Source organism: Uloborus diversus, chromosome 10, assembly GCF_026930045.1.
Source record: "Uloborus diversus isolate 005 chromosome 10, Udiv.v.3.1, whole genome shotgun sequence".
Lineage (NCBI taxonomy): Eukaryota > Metazoa > Arthropoda > Arachnida > Araneae > Uloboridae > Uloborus > Uloborus diversus.
Window position 1 is genome coordinate 56,659,246 of NC_072740.1, and position 19,613 is coordinate 56,678,858.

General features: G+C 31.4%; 1 protein-coding gene and 1 long non-coding RNA gene across 2 annotated transcripts in view; both read left to right on the top strand.

Moving 5' to 3' along the window:
* LOC129231607 (protein phosphatase 1 regulatory subunit 12A-like) overlaps positions 1 to 3,673 on the top strand; it is a 209,579-nt gene extending 205,906 nt beyond the window's left edge. The window contains exons 19-20 of the mRNA XM_054865972.1: positions 748 to 852; positions 3,379 to 3,673. Coding sequence (XP_054721947.1) covers positions 748 to 852; positions 3,379 to 3,501 — 228 coding nt within the window. The 3' untranslated portion in view covers positions 3,502 to 3,673. The remainder of the gene's footprint in view (positions 1 to 747; positions 853 to 3,378) is intronic.
* A 4,294-nt stretch (positions 3,674 to 7,967) lies between these two features.
* Positions 7,968 to 19,008, top strand: LOC129231608 (uncharacterized). Its single transcript, XR_008581276.1, has 3 exons — positions 7,968 to 8,018; positions 16,080 to 16,166; positions 16,609 to 19,008. It is a non-coding gene; the product is annotated as an uncharacterized LOC129231608 (long non-coding RNA).
* Positions 19,009 to 19,613: the final 605 nt, after the last annotated feature.

Below are 19,613 nucleotides of genomic sequence, written 5' to 3' on the forward strand. Positions count from 1 at the left end.
CCTCAGTAATGCATTAAAAGAATAAAATTTAAAATCAGTGGAAAAAAGGACTAATCAGAAAGTCTCTTTTGTGTCAGTGTTTAAGAATAAGATTTGTTGTAAATGAATATTATATTTGTTTTTCAAATAATATTCATTTTGTGTAAGACTATTGAATATACTATACAAATACAAAATTAAAGACCAGCAACAGGCTGCCCAGCTTCAAGTCAATTAATCCAGCACATTCTAATTTGAAATTACCCCATTGCAAGAAACAGCAGCTTTTGGTAAACTTTTCCAAATGCCTAAACCCCTCTGAAGTAGTTAATTTGAGGATATTCATTCACAAACAGATTAGTCAAACAAATTAGTATTCACAGGTGGGTTAAAGTCGGAAGTGTATTTGAAGAAATCTCTGAATCTCTTTATTCCTGTTGTTGCCTGCAATCACTTCTAATACTCACTTTAATAAAAGTATTAACTTTATATTATCATAAACATTGCATAATGTATCTTAGGAAACCTCACCAACTGGTAATTGTGTTCCAATTAAACACCAGGATTCTGTTCCTGCTACTCTCTCATTTTAATGAATTAATTTTTTGTTTGAATTTATATTTAGTAAAATCATTTTGCATTTTTTCCTCCCATATTCCTTTTATGTTGAAATAATAGAAGTTTTAGAAAAAAAAAAGTACCATGTACCATTCTGTACACCCATCAGCTGTTTTAATTGAATATTTAATGTGTTATTTAATTCTGTAGCTCTATGATGATCTTAAGAAAGAAAATGAGAAATTAAAAGAAAACTTAAAGAAAAGTGAAGACGAATTAGATCGAACAAAGAAACAATTGCAAAAACTATCTCAGGTAGTACATTTTTATGAAGTCCTTTTAAGATTTAAATTGTTCTACTGTATGAATGTTTTAAATTTTTACTGGTTTAATTATTTTTAAACTGGGTTTATAATTATTTAACTGCAATGATCATTTAACTGCTTAAATAAGTATTAGCCAAGAATAATTTAATGTGAGACATAAGTCCCTTTAAAATCATTTTTATATCTTTAACGACATACATTCACTGTTAAAGTCTATATGATACCACCTAAATGCTGTCAAAAAATTTTTATATATTTTATTAGGAGGGGTGGCTTAGATTTGTTTCATTACACAATGAATCTCAAAACAGCTGAATGTTGGTTTAACAATTCCAATTGTAGTATGATTCGGCTATAAACTTCCAAAATTCTTACTTTAAATAAAGAGATTTTTCTGTAGATTGAATAAAATCTCAATAAAACAAGCATCATTTTAGTGATAGAATAAAGCGCTGGTTGCCAAACTTTTTTAAGTCAAGGTGCCTTTTAGAAGTTTAAGATTTCTTTATGGTACTCTTAGTACCCTAAGTAAACGTATGCCTAATCATAACTAACAGATAAAAATAAATAAAATCTTGACCCTGTATTGCATCATTCTTATTTATACTGCAGTTGTGTTGCAAAGCAAGCATTTCTTAATTTCTGACTATCTAATTATTTGTTAAGTTATTGCAGAATTTCGTGGTTTCATGGCTCCCGGGGAGCTGTGCCACAGAGTATGGGAATGATGGTGTAGAGCGAGAGTTATTAATGAAGAATGAAATCTATAAAAAGGGTAGAAGATCCTCTTTGAAATCATTCAAAAGAAATCTATTGATAAACTCAAGCTTTTTTTTTTTTTTTTTGGTATGTTGTACTATTGACTAAATTTGAAGTCATAATTTAATAAGACTGCCAGGTTAACTACTTTTCTGCTTCACTGATGACTGATTCCTGTAAATAATAACTTGTTTACACTAGAGTCCCTCTATTCTGTATAGTCCAAATTCCATTAAAAAAGGGAGAAGGAGTAGGGGGGAAATATAGCTATTTGATTGGAGTGTCACAAAGCATATGCCCAACACATATCGTCTTCTGCGATTTTTATTTTTGTTTCCCTTTTAAATTATATTTTATTTTCTTATTTTTATGTAATAAAAAATCATTTTTAAAATTGCATTTAAAATTATACCCCACTTACTGTCCACTTAGAAATATAATCTAAAATAATCTTGCAGCTGTATCATTTTTTCTCATGATGTTCCCAAAGATATTTTCATTAATAGTCTTAAGTATAATAAGCAAAAGACGCCTTAAGACTTAAGCTTGAGGAACCCCATGTAAAACATCATTCCATTTAGAATGATTTCTGCTAAAAATTACTCTTTGTTTCCATCCAGTCAACCAATTTCTAACCCAGATAAGAACGATATTTCGTAATACTCCGAAATCTTCCAGTTTGCTGAGAGAGCAACATGGGATACCTTATCAAAAACTTTTTTAAATCAATATTATTAATTGGATGATTTTTGTTATCTACAACCAAATTAACCTTGGTATAGTACTACAATAAGTTAGTAGCTTATGAGTTACCTCTCCTAATTGTTTTATTTGTAGTGATATTACGGATCTTATGAACTTTAAGGGATTTTGCTATGTCAATTTATGATGTATAATGCCACCACAGTCGAATCTTTTTTAAAATATTAGAACTTCCATTGAAATGGGCCATTGAGTACCTTTTCTTTATTTTTGTTTCTATTAATAATTACTACCAACAAATTAATTGTGTTTTTCCTAATATTGTTCATAATTAACTTGCAAAGAGATAAGAATGCTATTGTTAATTTTCCTGTATCAACCTATAGTGGCACACTCTTATATCACATGCCCAGGGGCATGTACAGAAATTTTGGGGCCCATCGCAAATGACTTTTATGGACCCCCTCCATATTGTTTACCCCCTATGTTTCACCCCTAGTTTTAAAAATATTGGGCCCCTTTCTGGCTCGAGCCTGGGCCAACAGGTGTCCCTTCCTGCAACTAACCTGTCCCTTCCTGTAACCCCCCCCCCCCCACCCCTGCACACGCCTAATACAATGCCACATCTGCAAAAACTACTTTTCGAGACAAATCAATTTAAATGTAATATGCCTTAGCTTAAATTCTTATAGTAACATACTGATGCATCTCAAAAATATGGTTAACTTTTTTTTTCTTTTGTGGCTGTCTTGCATTTTAATATTTTTTGACTTGTGGTGGTGTAGTATTGAGTGTACGTATTCGATATGATTTTTAGTGGCACTGACTGGCTGGCTATAGTAGGTCAGTGAGATAATTTCCTTCTGTTTTTATAAATTGTTCTGCAAAAAAAAAAAAAAAAAAAGAAGAAACTTTTGAATGAAACTCTGTCATATTTTTAAAGATGAAGTGTTACAATAATTTACAATATTTAATTATTATTTAAATAACACTGAGAAATTATGTCAACCTTTTAAAAAGTTCTTCAACTGATTGATTGAAATTTTATTTATAGAACAATACTATGAAGAATTCTCTAAGTGAAACAGAAAAAAAAGTGAGTATTTCTTCAAAATTTATAAATTTGAACGACTTAACAAATGGTGTTTTACTTACTCCATTTGTAAAATCGTCTTAATTTATGAATGGATTTATAATTTGGTCGCCTTTACATTGCTAATTCTACTGTTAAACTACTAGTGATATAGCTAAAAGAATGAATAATTTAAATCATCAATATTGAATATGGAGACAGGTTATACATTTGAATAAATTCTATCTTTGCTGTAGGTTATACTCTTAAAATAAACATTTTTAACATTCTTATACAGAAGCTTTTCAAATAAGTTACATAACTGTGTAGCATATCGAGGGAAAATTTAGAATACTTCCAGCTTTGAAAAAAAATATGCTTACTCAAAATCAAGAGATTTTGATAGGGTTTTTTTTTTTTTTTTTTTTTTGTAAAATATTGTTAAATAAAGATTTTGTTGCTATAGATTTTTCTGAAGCTTTATTACATTTGTATAGGTTAGAAGGATAGTGGCATAAATCAAATTTTTTACAAATTAAGTTAACACTAGAAAGACAACGTTTTCCGTATACCTAGAAAAACTAGCAGCTGTCATTTTGACCGCTATACTTAAAAACATGAAAATGATTTATTTTCGGGATTCTCAATCATAGAAAAGATTTGTCTTGATCCATTATAAATTCATTTAACAATTTAATCATAATATAACCTGTAAATTAGTCTGACACAGCTTTTTTAATTTAAATTTTATATTCCATCAAGTGAAAAGCATATATACATTAAGTAATTGATATTGCAAAAGAATAAATTTGTACAAAATAGAGGACATTTTCTAAGCATGTAATCACTAACAAGTATTTTCAACCATTCATGTGATTCATTTCTTAAATGCATAAATATCGTAATATACTTACATTACTTTTCTTTACAATATTTACAAAAAATCATCTTTATCACTTGGCCTGTACATGAGCCACAAACTGTCTTTTTACAATCACAACAAAAAATCATAGTTTTATTTCCGCATTATTTCAGTTGACATCGTTTTTTTTTCTCTCAGGTAGAAACTTTATCATCATCTTTTTGTGCAATGCTAGGTTTCGAAAATTATTACAATCAACTGATGAAGGAATATTATTTTCATCGCTAGGAATGTATTCCTCTTCAGATACCGTATATACTCACATATAAGTCGAGAAATTTTGTCCAAAAAATAAGGCTTGAGATGAGGGGGATCGACTTATGCGCGAGTAAAAATTTCCGAAAAAATTTTCCGATCAAAACACAACGCGAAACAGCGATATGCGGTTACAGGTATGAGTCGCAAAGTTGATTGTGTGACAAATTAAACGGATTTAATAAAAAATAATAATAAAACAAGCCTAAAAAATGTTCACAAAACAAGGAAAAAAAATTATATTCATTAAGAATAAAATCAACAATTTAGAGAAATCGTAATACAGTAAAACCTGTAAAGTTGACCACCTTTGTAAGTTGACCACCTGTCTATGTTGACCGCTTTTGTCAGGAACGGAATTTACCCTATCTTATGTAATGAAGGTAAACCTCTGTAACTTGACCACCTCTCTATCTTGATCACCTGTCTATCTTGACCACTAATGTACACCAAATTTGGTTTGTAGTATTGTAAAAATCCCTTTGTAAGTTGACCACTTGGTTTATTTTTTAAAACATAATGTAGCAAATTATTTTATTTTACATTATTATTTATTTTATAGCTTTCCAAGAATATTTTCAATGCCAGACAAGCATTTTACCAACTAAATAAAACAGCAGCATAACTAAACCTACTTGTGAGTTTAACCACATGGGAAAACTACTAAGAACACTTATTTTCTCCAAACTTGTTTTTCTTTTGTTGTTCTGTTTGAGATTGCCTTTTGTACTATCTGTTCAATGAAAACATGCGTCAGTAGAAAAGTACAAAGTATTTTTTCCCGTTGTGATATTTTGTGGCAACACTGGAATTATGCTGAAGAGTAAAGTTACTTGCATTGCAGTATTTCTGGTGCAAGGGATTAAGACATAGGACATTTTCATTTACAATTGCCTTTTTGAACTATGAGAGTCCATCTTGTTGTTCTTTGTGTTATAGTTTTACATAAAATAGTTTCAAAAAGAAAGTTAGTTGAACTTGAGATTGATAAAAAGTATGAAATATTAAAATTAATTGAAATGGGAGAAATCGAGAGAAAATTAGCTGACACATATGGAAATTCTAAAACTAGTGTCTAATAAGTGCGCCAAACTTCAATAAGGAATTATTTTGTTGAACAATAGACCGTCATGGTTATAAATGTATATGAGAAAAAACTAGGGAAAAATTTGTTATTTTTGAATAGCTATGAATTTTTAAGAACTATTAATATCAAATAAGTAACTTTTCATAAACAATAAGATATAAGTTTTTTTTTTTTTTTTGATCAATTTACTGAAATTTTAAATTTGCATGACTCATTATACGCCATTCTGGAGAAAATCACCAAAAAATATTTGAATAACACTTTAAATTTTGTTTCAAAGTAATGTGAAACAATTAAAGTGAGTTGAACAGAAAGAGTAAGTGTCAATTAGTCCAAAAATGAATACATGGTGCAAGAAATGTCAAAAAAAAAAAAAAACAATTACCCCCATTATAAGTTGACCACCTGTCTAAGTTGACCACCAAAGTACTGCACCGCAAGTGGTCAACTTACACAGGTTTCACTGTATTAAAAATACGAAAACACGTTTGTTGACACGGAAAACTTTCCATACAGAGGTATGAAAATTTTACATTTCTCTTTCATTATTTTTTAAATATTTATTTTCAATCAACGTATCAAAAAATATTTTGTGAACAATCACGCCCTCTGTAAGTTCAATTAAGTGAACAATAATTTTTTGCTTTATTAGTGGCAACACTTTGCTCGCTTAGTCGTCTATTGCTAAAGTCGCACATGTTGATGTTTAATGTTGATACAATGACAGAGGACTTCCGCGAACTTTACTGTGCATCTGACTCGGAATCTGAGTTTGAAGCTTTTGATAGATTTTTATATTTTGCTGTTTTTTCTTTTGTAAATAAATGTGTTTTTTATGTTTGAATTTATTTGAAAACATTTTGCGATTTTCTTTTGGAAGTTGGGGGTCGACTTATGCTTGGGTTTCAAATTTTTTCCGATTTTTTTTCTCTGAAGGTGGGGGGGTCAACTTATACGTGAGATCGACTTGTACGCGAGTATATACGGTAATTCAGACTACGCATCCAAACCAGAATCAATTTTAGGCAGATCCTGCAACAGTTGCAGGAATTCATTTTCTGATAAGTTTTGCTTTCCAGCGGTCCTTTGCAACATCATAAAGATAATTATTATACTAGACCTTTCAAGAACATCGAAGGAAACAAACGCCTATGTTTCAAGCCAAACACATGTTTTGGTACACGAAATAATTCCAGCACAAGTTTTTAGAATCCACCTGTTATAAATTAATTTTTTTTCAAAACCAAAAGAATATTATGTGTCCGGTTACATTCTTTTCAAAGTCGCCTTTCTCAACTTTGCCCCCCCTATAACAGCAGAAAAAAAGAAGCATGTGACCAACAGGTATTTCGCATTTTCCTAATGGTTCAAAGAACTGCACCTGACCAGCAGATGCTACTCGAACCCACTAATTACAAAAGAATGCTATTCACTCTGACAACTAACAAAAAATCCATAGTGTACATATCTGATAAGAGAAAAGTGAACAAAACCGGAAGCATAAATAACAGCGGTCAAAATGACCGCTGTCCGTCTTTCTAGGTATAAACGCTTATAGCGACTGTAATAATGAGCCTAAAGAAATAAAATTTACTTTTGTGAGATCTTAATAAAGTGGTTAGAAAAGTCAATAAAGGGAAAAGAGTTTGAAAATTAAACGCAGCAAATATGAGCGTTTAAAAATCGTTTGCAGTCAAAATGACCACCTCCGTCTCTCTAGTGTTAAGAATGGGTTTGGGTTGCTCTGTAGTTTCTTTATTAAGTGTACCAATGCAATTGACTAAAATATATTGCCCACTAGGATTGCACCAAAAGTGTTCACTAACCATAACTGCTGCCAAATGTTTTTACAAAACCTTCCATTACTCAAAACTTGGTTAGTTAGGATAACTAATGCCACACTCATTCGAATCAAACATTTACTGATTTTTTTTTTTAATGGACAAGCAACCTTGTACAAAATTAAAGAATACTACTAAATGTGCTTACTGTATGTTTCATTAATTATTTTTCTTCTGCATTTTAACTTATTTGAATTTATTTCTGTAATTATTTTTACTTTTTATTATTTCTGCTAATGAAAGATTCTTAATCCTGGACCTCAAAATCTATAAGTTTTATTCATTTGTTTAAAGAAAATATAAATCATCTTCAAAGTAGTTTTCCACTGACGGCCCGCTACATTCTATTTAATTTATCTCTCTATTGTATCTATATGATTATGAAACACAAGAGCACAATTCAGTGAATCTTATGCAGAAAAATGCTTTGTTTCATCTATGAATTTACATTAAATATGTATTTCAGGAGCGGAGAAGTCTTGAAAGAAAATTGTCTGAAATGGAAGAAGAAATAAAGGTATAACTTTTATTTTAAAATTTTGATGTAACTGTTTTTGGTGTTTTTGCATGTGTAAATTCAACGTTTAATTTAGTATGTATTAGAATTGATAGTGCTTGTGTTGTGAAAAAGTATTCTAAACACCATATGGATTATCGCTTGATTTTAAAATAATGGATAAATTAGTGTTTATTTTTTAAATAGCTTTTGTACTCTACTTTTAGAAAGTATGTTGCTACATTTTTCGTCCCATACAGGCTTTAATAACCTTCAGGTTTAAGCCTAAGTTTGCATGTTTTGTGGATGATTAGCTATTCAACCTTTTCTTTAAGTTTTATTTAATAGTGTTTCAATATGCATTTAGTTATCGTATAGATTACAGATTGAATTATTTTATTTTTGTCTATATTCTGATGCTAGTACTATCATTTTTCTATAACACCTGCTTTGACAACAACAAGCCTGTTTCAAAAAAAACTTATGAATAAAGAGGTGAAAGTAATTTTTTGCATTTACATCTTCACTTTTGGAAGATCTGTATTAGCCTATTTTTTTCCCGTTTGGGGACTCCATCAAGTTCATTTTCATCTATTGATTTACTATTGGTGTCTTTATTTAATTTTGTTTTGTACATATAACATTATTTATGTTTTTTTCCCCCTTTTAGAGTAATCTTTATGAAAGGATTTTTTCTGTATATGTAGTTACGTTTTAGGATGTAAAATGCCGTGATAAAATTTTTTAAAATAAATTTGAGCAAAATTATTTCCAATATATATATATATATATAATACAAACTTTAAGCTTCTGTTTTAACATGAAAATATTTTTAAAAATAATTTTGTGTTCGATAAGCAAAGTATCAATTAGTATTTTAAATATCTTATGCTTGTGTACAATTTCATTCTATGCTCAAATTTTGAGGACTTATAAACCCTTTTTTACATCATTTTCTGGTAATTTAATTCTTTTCTATATACATAAAACCAAATTCTATACAAAATTGTCCTTTTGTACTCAAAATTAATTTGCTTCGGATCCAAGTATTGGTCTTAGAAGTCCAATTAGCTAGCTATGATAGATAAAGGGGATAAAGGTTAACTTACTATGAATTTAGAAATTAATTGAAATGAAATATTTGCACATAGTCAAGGTGCTGTTAATCGATAATAGATAGGAAATTTTCGAGAGGAAGTGGAGTAGCTTTAGTTCACATTTAAGATGTTTTTAGTTGTAATGAATTAGTTATTAGAGAGTGTTTAGAACCTACTGCTATTGACCTCATGTGGATTGAATTATTGGACAAAATGGTAAGAGGTTTTGATTGAGGAATGTTTACAGCCACATAAATTAAATTTGAACTAGTGACTCTACAATATGTTGCAACTGAGGACGGTTTTGACACTTCAAGGGAAGGTAATCACTCATCAAGTGAAGGTGAAAGCATGGAGCAAAGGAGAGTCAGAATTGGCTTGATTTAGTTGTTTAAATTTATAAAAATGAAAGATGTGAATGAGTTAAATTTTGCGTGGAAAGCAGGATGAGAGATCAAAGTTTTTAGCGATTTAAATCTCAGGCTAACCTGCAAATTAGGAAAAAAAACTACTTTAGCCAGGCTGTGGGCACTTGGAACATCTTACTGGAAGCAGGTGTACCGAGCGGGGGGGGGGGGGGTCATTGATCTTCATTGGGGAGTAATAAACTGACTAGTATCAGCCTTGTTGGACCCAGCGCCTGTTGCTGATCATCACATTTGTATTTGTAAAGGCTTATGTTATAACCTAGGCTTTTACTTTCTTTTTACGAGTTGAGCTGTATCAGTTACTGACTCTTGCTGGTGTGCTAAATTAATATTAGCCACAAATGTGAAGGTAATCTTAGTTTCAATGAGAAGATGTTTGCCTCTAGCTTGGAAATGACTATCCCTGACAAATGGAAACAAAACAAGGGTAAAACTGCAGTCTTGTAATGTTGTCACCCTGCTGTCAGTGTTTGCTTGTAATTCTGCCTTAGTCCCAGCTATAGGACAGAAACTTACAGCTTATAGTGTGCTTATTGTTTAGAATCTAACTATGAAATTCTCCCCAAGAATTCAGGTTCAACGTAGAAATATGCCTTGTTGTGAGATGTGCTATATGTCTTTAGATGTCTATATACATCTAATGTATAATAAAATAGGCAATTTGTGATTTGGTTTGTGGCTGCTTTTGATATAGATTTATAAACATAGATAAATAGATAGATACAAAGATAAATTTGCCTAGATTGATAGTTATAGAGGGAAAGATATAGAATATGTTTTCTTTAACTTAGATAGATTGATAATTGCTAAGTGGTAATTATAGATGTAGATACTGAGGTAGAAAGATATGCCTAGGTTGATTTTTATAACGATAGACAGACATAGGGTTAGATTGAGTACATAGAAGTAAATAGATGTTTAGATAGGCTCATCATTTAGGGGAAAATGCTCAACTCCCCTTCCTGGCTTTGAGAAATCAATGTATAGTCAACTCCTGTTTATTCGCAGAATAGGATGGCTTTGTGACTGCACATAAGCGAATTTGCAGATAAACTCCTAATTGGGTAAAAACAATGCTACTATTTGTAAGTAAAGCTTAAAAAGATTAATAGCATTTGCATACATTTAAACTGTAGCAAAACTTTAACCGTTTATGCAAAAGCTAGAGAAAGATCACTCATTATTGCAAACAGGTTATGCATATGCTCAAACAAATCGTGCACGCAGAGTAACTGCAGCAGATCAATCTAGGTTGTACCAAGTACCCAAAGGGGAGTTGAAAGGATTTTTTTAACAACTGGTCCGGTCACTTATTTACCCATGTCAGTAGTGTAGATCTAAGCATCAGTAAGTAGGGTAGGTCTAAAATTTAGTAAGTATTGGAGATGTAAAATAGTAAGTAGTGTCGATTTAAAAATCAGGCTTCAACTAGTCTGGTTTTGGTGATTTTAAAAGGTTTAATATCATTGAAAGGGGGAGGGAAGAAAGCAATAGAAATGTTTAAAAATGGATTTGGCGTTGTTAAGTTCAAATGTGTGCCTTTATGTACATTCAGTCAGTCATCCACAAAAAAAAATATTTGCAAGTGTGAAAGGCCGCAGATAGTCCGCCCCACGAATAAGGCGCCCACAGGCTCCCAGGAGTTTACTGTACTTGCTCATATCTGGGCATGGTTTTTGTGGGCTTTCGATATAATATGAATATAGTATGTACCCTTGACCTGCAGGAAAAATTTCAAATGATGGCCTGTGTATAGAAATTTAGATATGGATTAAAATAATTTGTATACTGTGACCAAATTTATTTATGCATTCCTGGTGTAAAAAGGAGAATGGCATCAAAAGTGAGTTGTGTGAAAATTCACACCAAAATAAAGAATGCAACTGCAAAGCACATTCAAAATACACACCATTTAAAACTGAGCACACTCAAATTTTCCTTGACTGAAATTGATATGTATAAGACCAATATTTTCATCTATAATGAAAATAATGAATAAAGTGTAATAAAACAAGAAAACAAACTTGGTTCCGTCTTCACAGAATAGAAGCATAACGTTTTGTTCTATCCCAATTCAGTTTGGGCATCCCAATTTCGGCCTGTATGTGTTGCCACTAACTGTAGTTGGGTGACATTGGCAAGGTGTTAAGAAAGGGTTTGGCAAAGGCTCATAACTATTGACCTCTGAGTGTTAATGTTGATAGTTTGCAAAATATTTAAAAACAGTGTTCAAAATCAGGTTTTTTTTTTTTTTTCAAGCAAAACTTTTTGAATAGGTTTTAGACTGAATTTAGGAAGAATAGGGTCTGGTGGGGTAAAGTGGTCATAAAATCGTAGGTTTTCAGCTTAGGTGGATAATAAATACAACAAATTCTTTAAACACTTCAACTTTTTTTGTTGTTATTTTACATTGCATTATTAAAGAACACGGTACATTGAATTTTAGGATGAAAAATATTGATTTTAGTAGTTTTATAGCACTTTCTTTTCCCTATGTTTTTATGACCACCTTACCCCATGGGGTGGGGGAAAGTGCTCATAGCATGGGGTAAAGTGGTCATAGTTAAAAATAGATGCAAAACCATTATAAATAACCCTAATACTTGTATATTTCGGCTATTTTTATAGTTACAAGTATACTCACGAGTACATGTGTGTATACATGAATATATACGTGTTGTGTGTTATACACGAGTAAACACGTTCCTATATGAGTAGATACATGTATACATCAGATACATGCATACACGTGCCTACTCAAGTATATACGTGTATATACATGTATATACGAGTACATAAGCATATATACGAGTATATAAGCATGTATACGTGATTAGCTACAGGAGTGTATACGTGTCTGCATGAGTACATACGTGTCACATGTATATACGCGTCAGTTGTATATACGTGTCACGTGTATATACGAGTATATACGCGTGTAAACGAACATCATATGCGCGTATGCACTTGAATCTCGAGAAAATACGTGCATACTTGAGTATATATGTGTATAATAGACGTATATACGCATATATAAATGCACATACATGCATATATGGGTATACACAAGTTAATTCGTGGATACATCCAGTGCGTCTTTGGGGGTACATGCCTACTCACGTATATATAATGTGGAAGCACGAGTATATACGCATATATACGTGTATACTCCAGTACATGTATACATACACGAGAATATACGCTTATATACATGTCGGCATACAGAATGAATCCAAGCTCTTGGGCAAAAATCAAAGGGGTGTAAGACGGTAGGATAAGACGCAATTTAGATTATGATCACTGACGCGCTACATGCACACAAAGCCAGAAACTGAGGGATACAAAGCAGGGCACAAATTTGTTGCACAAAGATGATTTTACCTAACATTTTAGTTTTTAAGAAATATTTAGAACAGTTGTTAGAAGTTACGGCTTGTAGTAGCTCTAATACACGCATCGCAACAAAGCCGCAGCGACTGATGAAAGTTTTTCAAAAGTCTCGTTATTGCAACAGAGAGTGATCTGTGAATGCGACATATTTGTATTACAACTGCAGGCCGCAAATTTCATCAATCGCATTAAAACTTTCTTAAGACCTAAAATGTTGTGTAAAATCGTCTTTGTGTAATAAATATATGACTTCTTTTAGCATCCATCAGTTTCTGGCTTTGCATGTATGTAGCGCGTCAGCATTGTGTTTGTGACCATATGTTCCTTATGTGATTCTTGCTTCTTATCCTCACCTCTAACACCTTTTAATAATTTGCTCAAGAGTTTAAACTCACCCTGTATACTTGTATTTCGTATTTCTTATGCTTGTATGTAAGTGTCTACTCGAGTACGTACGCGTAATATACGTGTCTACCTGAGTATATAAGTGTTCTTCTATATACGAGTATATTCGAGAATATACGTGTATAGTAGAATTTATAGCTATATGTATAAAAAATACTTGCAGATACTCATATACGTATTTATTGGCGCATTTATGTGAACACGAGTATATATGCGTATATATACGCATATACAAGTATATTTAACCCCGTTTACTGTAAAAACAATATATATGAAGTAAAATTAATATTTAATTTGTATCTGCCTTATACTTAAAGATTAAGTGACATTTGAAGAACAATATTCGTTAAGCCTAATATTATAACCACTTTACCCCATCTTACTTAAATTGTTCTAAAAAATTATTTAAAATAGATTCAGCTAACTGCTAATGAGTAAGAGTTCTTGAGACATGTAAGGAAGCTTCCTGTGCAGTCAATCTGTTCCTAATTCTATTAAACAAAATTTCCCGAGGAAGTTAAAATAGGTGTTTAGATTTAAAAATTTTTCATATTCACGCAAAATATTTTTTGTTGCCTAATAAAATTTTGCCAGTTGTAAAATTTTGTATTCAAAATGTAGTTTCCAACTGCCCTACTCTAAAATAAAATTTTCACATTCATTCGAACATTTATTGCCAAGTTATAGCCATCTATTTGACGTATGACCACTTTACCCCATTGACCACTTTCCCCCACCAGACCCTAGGTCTTGTGTGCTGCTATTTTATTGACTATCTATGATAGTGTAACCATGCTCTCAAGTGAAACAACATTGATGTTCTTCTTAACTGACTTTCAAAAGACCTTTAAAGATACTGACTGCAAGATACTGTTCTCAGGAAATTTACTTATATGATAATTGGAGGACAATCTAATTTATGGACATAAAAATTAAATATTAACTAAATCACTGATTTATGACAAACTAATTATGGAACACAATGGTGAGGTGTTTTGTGGAAACGTTGATACTTTGCTAATGATGTTAAAATTGTGAATATTGTTGATAATGAAGAGCATGAAACAACATGAGGATCCTTAATTAGGCAGCAATGTTGAGTCTGTTAATTTTTGCTAAGTGTCAACTACATTGGGATCATGGATATAAGCATGTAACTTACTGTTTACATGGAACTGTACTGATTTAGATGTCTGAAATGATCGTAGCATTAAGTATATCAAGTCAACACTGTAGAATAACAAATTGTAAAACAAACAGAATAAAAGGTTAGTTAAAAATTTGTCTAAGGATAATTATTCTTCCACTGTCCAAAAGTTTAGTAGGTTCTAAGCTGCTTAATTTTTATCAGCTTTTTACAGAAAGATTTTTTTACTACAAAAGGGTTAAAGGAGAGTTACCGGGTTTATAAATTCACTTTTTAGTTTAGAAATCAAGTACAGAAGTAAACAGTTCAATTCGTACCGTATTTAGCAAAGGAGAATCTGAGAATATGATTCTTTACTTAGAATTTTTCAGGTGGTGAATTTCTTGCATTTTGTATCACAAATTAATTTTGAAGTTTTCAATAGCTTTACTTGTGTATGGAGTGCTTTATCTATAAGCATTTGTTCTAATGGGTTGAATGGTTTCAAAAGGTTATTTGCTCTGGTTGAGAATTGATAGACAACTAATAACTAACCAGATTTGGCACTGAGCCTATTACTGGTTTTCTTGTGTATTTTTATTCATATAAATTCTTTAATTTGCTTTATTGTGTTCAGTATGTTATGCTTTTCATCATGGGAGTTGTATGTAGAACTAGTAAGCAATATACCAACAGCCTGGCTATCTCATTCAGAGACTGTAGTTTGTTCTTGTTGTGGACTCGTCAATCTGGGATAAGGATTAACCGAACTGGAGGCAGATTTCATCTCAATGAAGGACAGAGTGCCAACAAACTGGTAGGAGCTTTGCCTTCAATTTGCGAATTGAACTACACCATGGCTGTGGACTCAAGCTACCAGTTTGTTGGTACTTTGCTTTTATGAGATGACATCTGCCTCCAGCTCAGTTATTCACTATATCAGACTGATGAGTCTACTACAAGCATGAAACTGCAGTCTCTGGATGTGACAGCTGAGCTGTCAATATATTTAATGTAGTTCTGCTTTAGCCCTTGCTTAGGGCAGTAGCTTAATAGGCTTTCAATGTATTTCATGTAATATTATAGAACACAGTAACATGATTATTATGTTTTTCTTTGTCACTGCTAATGCCAAAAAATGGAGGAATACTTTCAAGATTTTTTTTTTTTAATATTAGTTTTGATGAATTTGTTTTAGTTAAAATTTGCTTGAAATGCTACTTACTGTAGTTTTTCAGTAGTTTCACATTATAATTTGGTAAAGATTTCATTACTCTAGATTTTCACTTTGGTTTTTATGAAGGATTAAATAAGTGTGCGACATCTGTGCCATTTTCTTTTTTTCATCATTTCCTCAAAGTGCTCAACTGAATTATTGGTTCTATTTATGGCCTTCTTTATCCATGCTTCTCTTTCTTGTGCAGTGTCTGCATATTATTGTTATTCTATCTACCAGATTAGGATGCTTACAAATTTTGATATTTGAAGTAGCTGCTTTTGTTTTTGATATGTGCGGTTTTGGTGTATTCACCTGCATATGTTTATTATCCATACCCTGGATTTATCATTACCTGCTGTTTTTTAAAATAAATGGTGGTAATGTAATTTCTTCTATTGCACACTGATTTTCTTGCAGAATGTTGCAAAATTAAAGGCTGAAAATGAAAAGCTAAAAGCAGAAAATCGAGCATTGTCACGAGTGGTGTGTAAATTATCCAAATAGGTAAAATGACTTTATTTTAGGAATGTGCATGTAAATTAACGTTTTGCCTCTGGTTAATTAGTTAATTTGAAAATTTTTGAAAGGCTGAATTTTGCATTCATATTAGAAAGACCTTTTGCTTTAATAATTTACTAACTGTTTGATTTTTGTTGTGAGAACACTAGTCTGGCAGTGTTACAGTTTTGTTCAAATAGTGATGTCTGTGTTTTAATGTGATATTTGTATTTCAGGCTTGCTGTGTAGGATGATAGTTTCCTTCTATTTTTGATGTGCATTTTTTTTTTGTGTGTGTGTGTGTTAGCATTCTACTGAATGAATAGCTTTTTTTATTTGTTTTTTCAAATTGCTAATAAACAGTAACATTTTTACTTTGTTGAATATTTATGTAACATTGTCAATATATGATTTACCTCAATGTAGATATCAATTTATTTTTGTTTAGCTATGTGAGAAGTTGAGAGCTGATAATGAACGACTGAAAGATGAAAATAGTGCACTTATTCGAGTCATAAGCAAGTTATCAAAGTAATATTTTGTACTTTGTACCCTTGCATTTACATAAGATGTAACCTATATGTTCATAGTGGATTTTGTAGCATCCTATGTGAAAGAAGGCCTGCTAAATCTTCATATTTTACATTGAAAGTGGAACTGGTTTTTATAAACTGCTGGATTTTTCAAACCACCGTTGGTGCTCATATTGAGCTTTTAAATTTGACTGCCTTAAAATATGTTTTTCTATGCAGACTTTTAAAAATTGTTTACTGTATTTCTTTTTACTCAAAATTATATATTATTATTTTATCTAGTCCAAGTGTAGCAATATCTACTTGATGTAGAACAAATACTTTGGTACTTAAAAAATATTTTTTGTAATTTTGTCAATTGTATGACTTTGCCTTTTACAATTAATGCCAGTCATATAGGAATAGATTTTATATCAAACTGACGAAGGAGTTTTATATATTCATATTTTCTATTAGGCCACCATTCAAACTGATTTTCTTTTCATCAATGAATTTTTCTGCTCTATGACTATAACTCAAGCATGCCTGGTAATTTTCTATAGGAAAATAATGTTGATTTAGTTGAAAGTTGTAAGCAAATGTTCTTTATGCACAACTAAGGTTTAGTAATGGCAAAAACCTGTACCAAAACTTTGATTTTTCTTCATTAACTCAAAACATTTGCAGTAAAAGTTTTCTGTAAAATATATATATAAAAGAAAATGAATGAACAAGTAAAAAAGCAAAGGAAAACCACATTAATCCTCAATAATTACAGAGTTGTTGAGAACGTTTTTGTGACATTTAAGGAAGCTAAAATGAATAAACTAAATAATTTTTAAATTGACTTTTTAAAAAATGAACTCTTTTACTTTTTTTTATGGCCCAAACATAAATAAAAGTATGCTTGGATTTCAATAGCCATAAGGAATAAAAGACCTGATTGAATCCTTCTTGTTTTTTGGTGCTGATGTTTTTTAAGTGATCTTAAGCTATGAGTATATTTTCATTTAACTCTTGCAAAACTTCCCAGATGTTTTACAATTCGCATATAAAATAATAAAAATATAATTTTAAAACTTTTCATCTTTCAAAATCAAATTTTTCTAGTTTAACTCATCATAGCCAAATCAGACTTAAAATTTAAAAATACACTAGGATAAATAAGCAAATTGAAACTTGAAAAATGAACCAACGCTAAAATTATTGCCATTTAGGGTCTGGCATTTAGCTTGAGAGGAACTTGATTAGAAAAAAAAAATCCTATCATTTTACTCTCTTGGGGATATTTTTGCCCTTATGGTGGAGTGATGAAGCATTTTTTTTTTTTTTTACTTGCAGATGAAATTTGAGTTTTCGGTAACTTGAAGAAAACTGCTGCTCACATCTGAAAGAATCTGCCTATATTCAGTAATCAAGGCCACAGCTAAAGTTGGAGTTCTTAGGGATTGTCCCAACCCTTGAAATGTTTTAAGCATTGTGTGTGTGTGTTTTTTTTTTTTTTTTTTTGAATAACAGCCACCATTTGGAGATCAAGCACAATTTTTTCATGAAATTCTCCAGTTGCTCCCAGACATAGAGTGGCAGAAATGATTAAGTTAAAACAAAAGCAATGTTAATGTTCTTGATAGATGACCCTGATCAATACACACCACTGAGTTTCAGCTGCATTGGCAGTGGACAATAGTGTGGGAAAAACATAATACTCTAGATTAATTACTGTTAACAGTGGCCAAATTTAAGGAAAGCCGTGGAGAGCTCAAGTTTAGTAACTAAAGCAGGGATGAGGGGACGTTCAAAAAAAAGGTTAAATTACAAAGTTAAACTCTCATGAAAATGTGTTTCGGGTATTTTTTAATGAAAACCTTTTGAAGGGGGAAAATATTCACTGTTATAGCATTGCTTCCCTTTCCTTCATATGCTATGAACAAGACAAAATTTCATAATTAGTGTACAAACTTGAAGAGCATTATGACAGTGAAAATTTTATAAATGAAATGTTGAATAAATATTCTTAGTAGAATCTGGTACATGCTGCTTGACCACTAACAAAATGGAAGGGCAAAGATCTGTTTGATTGGTAGAAATGGATGCACCTGTTACTTTGCACATATGCCAGGTTGTTGAATTTAAAGCAGAGACACAACGAAATGAACAAAACATGCGCTACAAACCTCCACCGGTTACTTTTTTTCTTTCCCTATTTGACTCATTCGAATAGAATCATCTTAGCAGACTGGTTGCCAATTTGCCATGCTAAATATGTTCTAACTGTATTTTTCAGCACAAGTTCGATGTTGAACAATGGTCTTTTATTAAGTTGAGTAAATGTCTGATTTTCCTTTTTAAATTATGAAATTTTAATAATTTTTCATTGATTATATTGTTTTTATGCCACCATGCACCAGTTAATGGAAGCTAACTTTCTGTGAGTTGTATGGTAAGAAAGAGCATTACACTTATATATATATATATATATATATATATATATATATTAGATTTTACATTAATAGTTAGTAGTTTTTTCCAAATTTCGAGTTGTGCCACTTTCCTTTCTGGGGTGTGATATGTCTGCCATAGCTCCCCCCCCCCTCCCTTTAAATGTTACTATGACAGCTATAGTTTGCTCATTAACATATCAAACTACTGAGCAATTGCTTAAAACATCATTACTGAACTTAATTGGGGCAGAGCTTGCCTGAAAAAATTTTGGGGTAATATTGCTTTTCGCCTTCATGAGATATTTGTCAACATGAACAATTACTGAAATTTTCCAAACACAAAAACTATAAAAATGTATGCAAAGGTATTGAACTTGGCTTCATATATTCCATTCTCCCAGCTCATTTCAGTCATTTTCATGACACTTATTACAGTAAAGTTGCAAGATTTTTGTCAACATAAATTTTAAAAAGAACTTGCTTTTATAAGTTTGCAAATT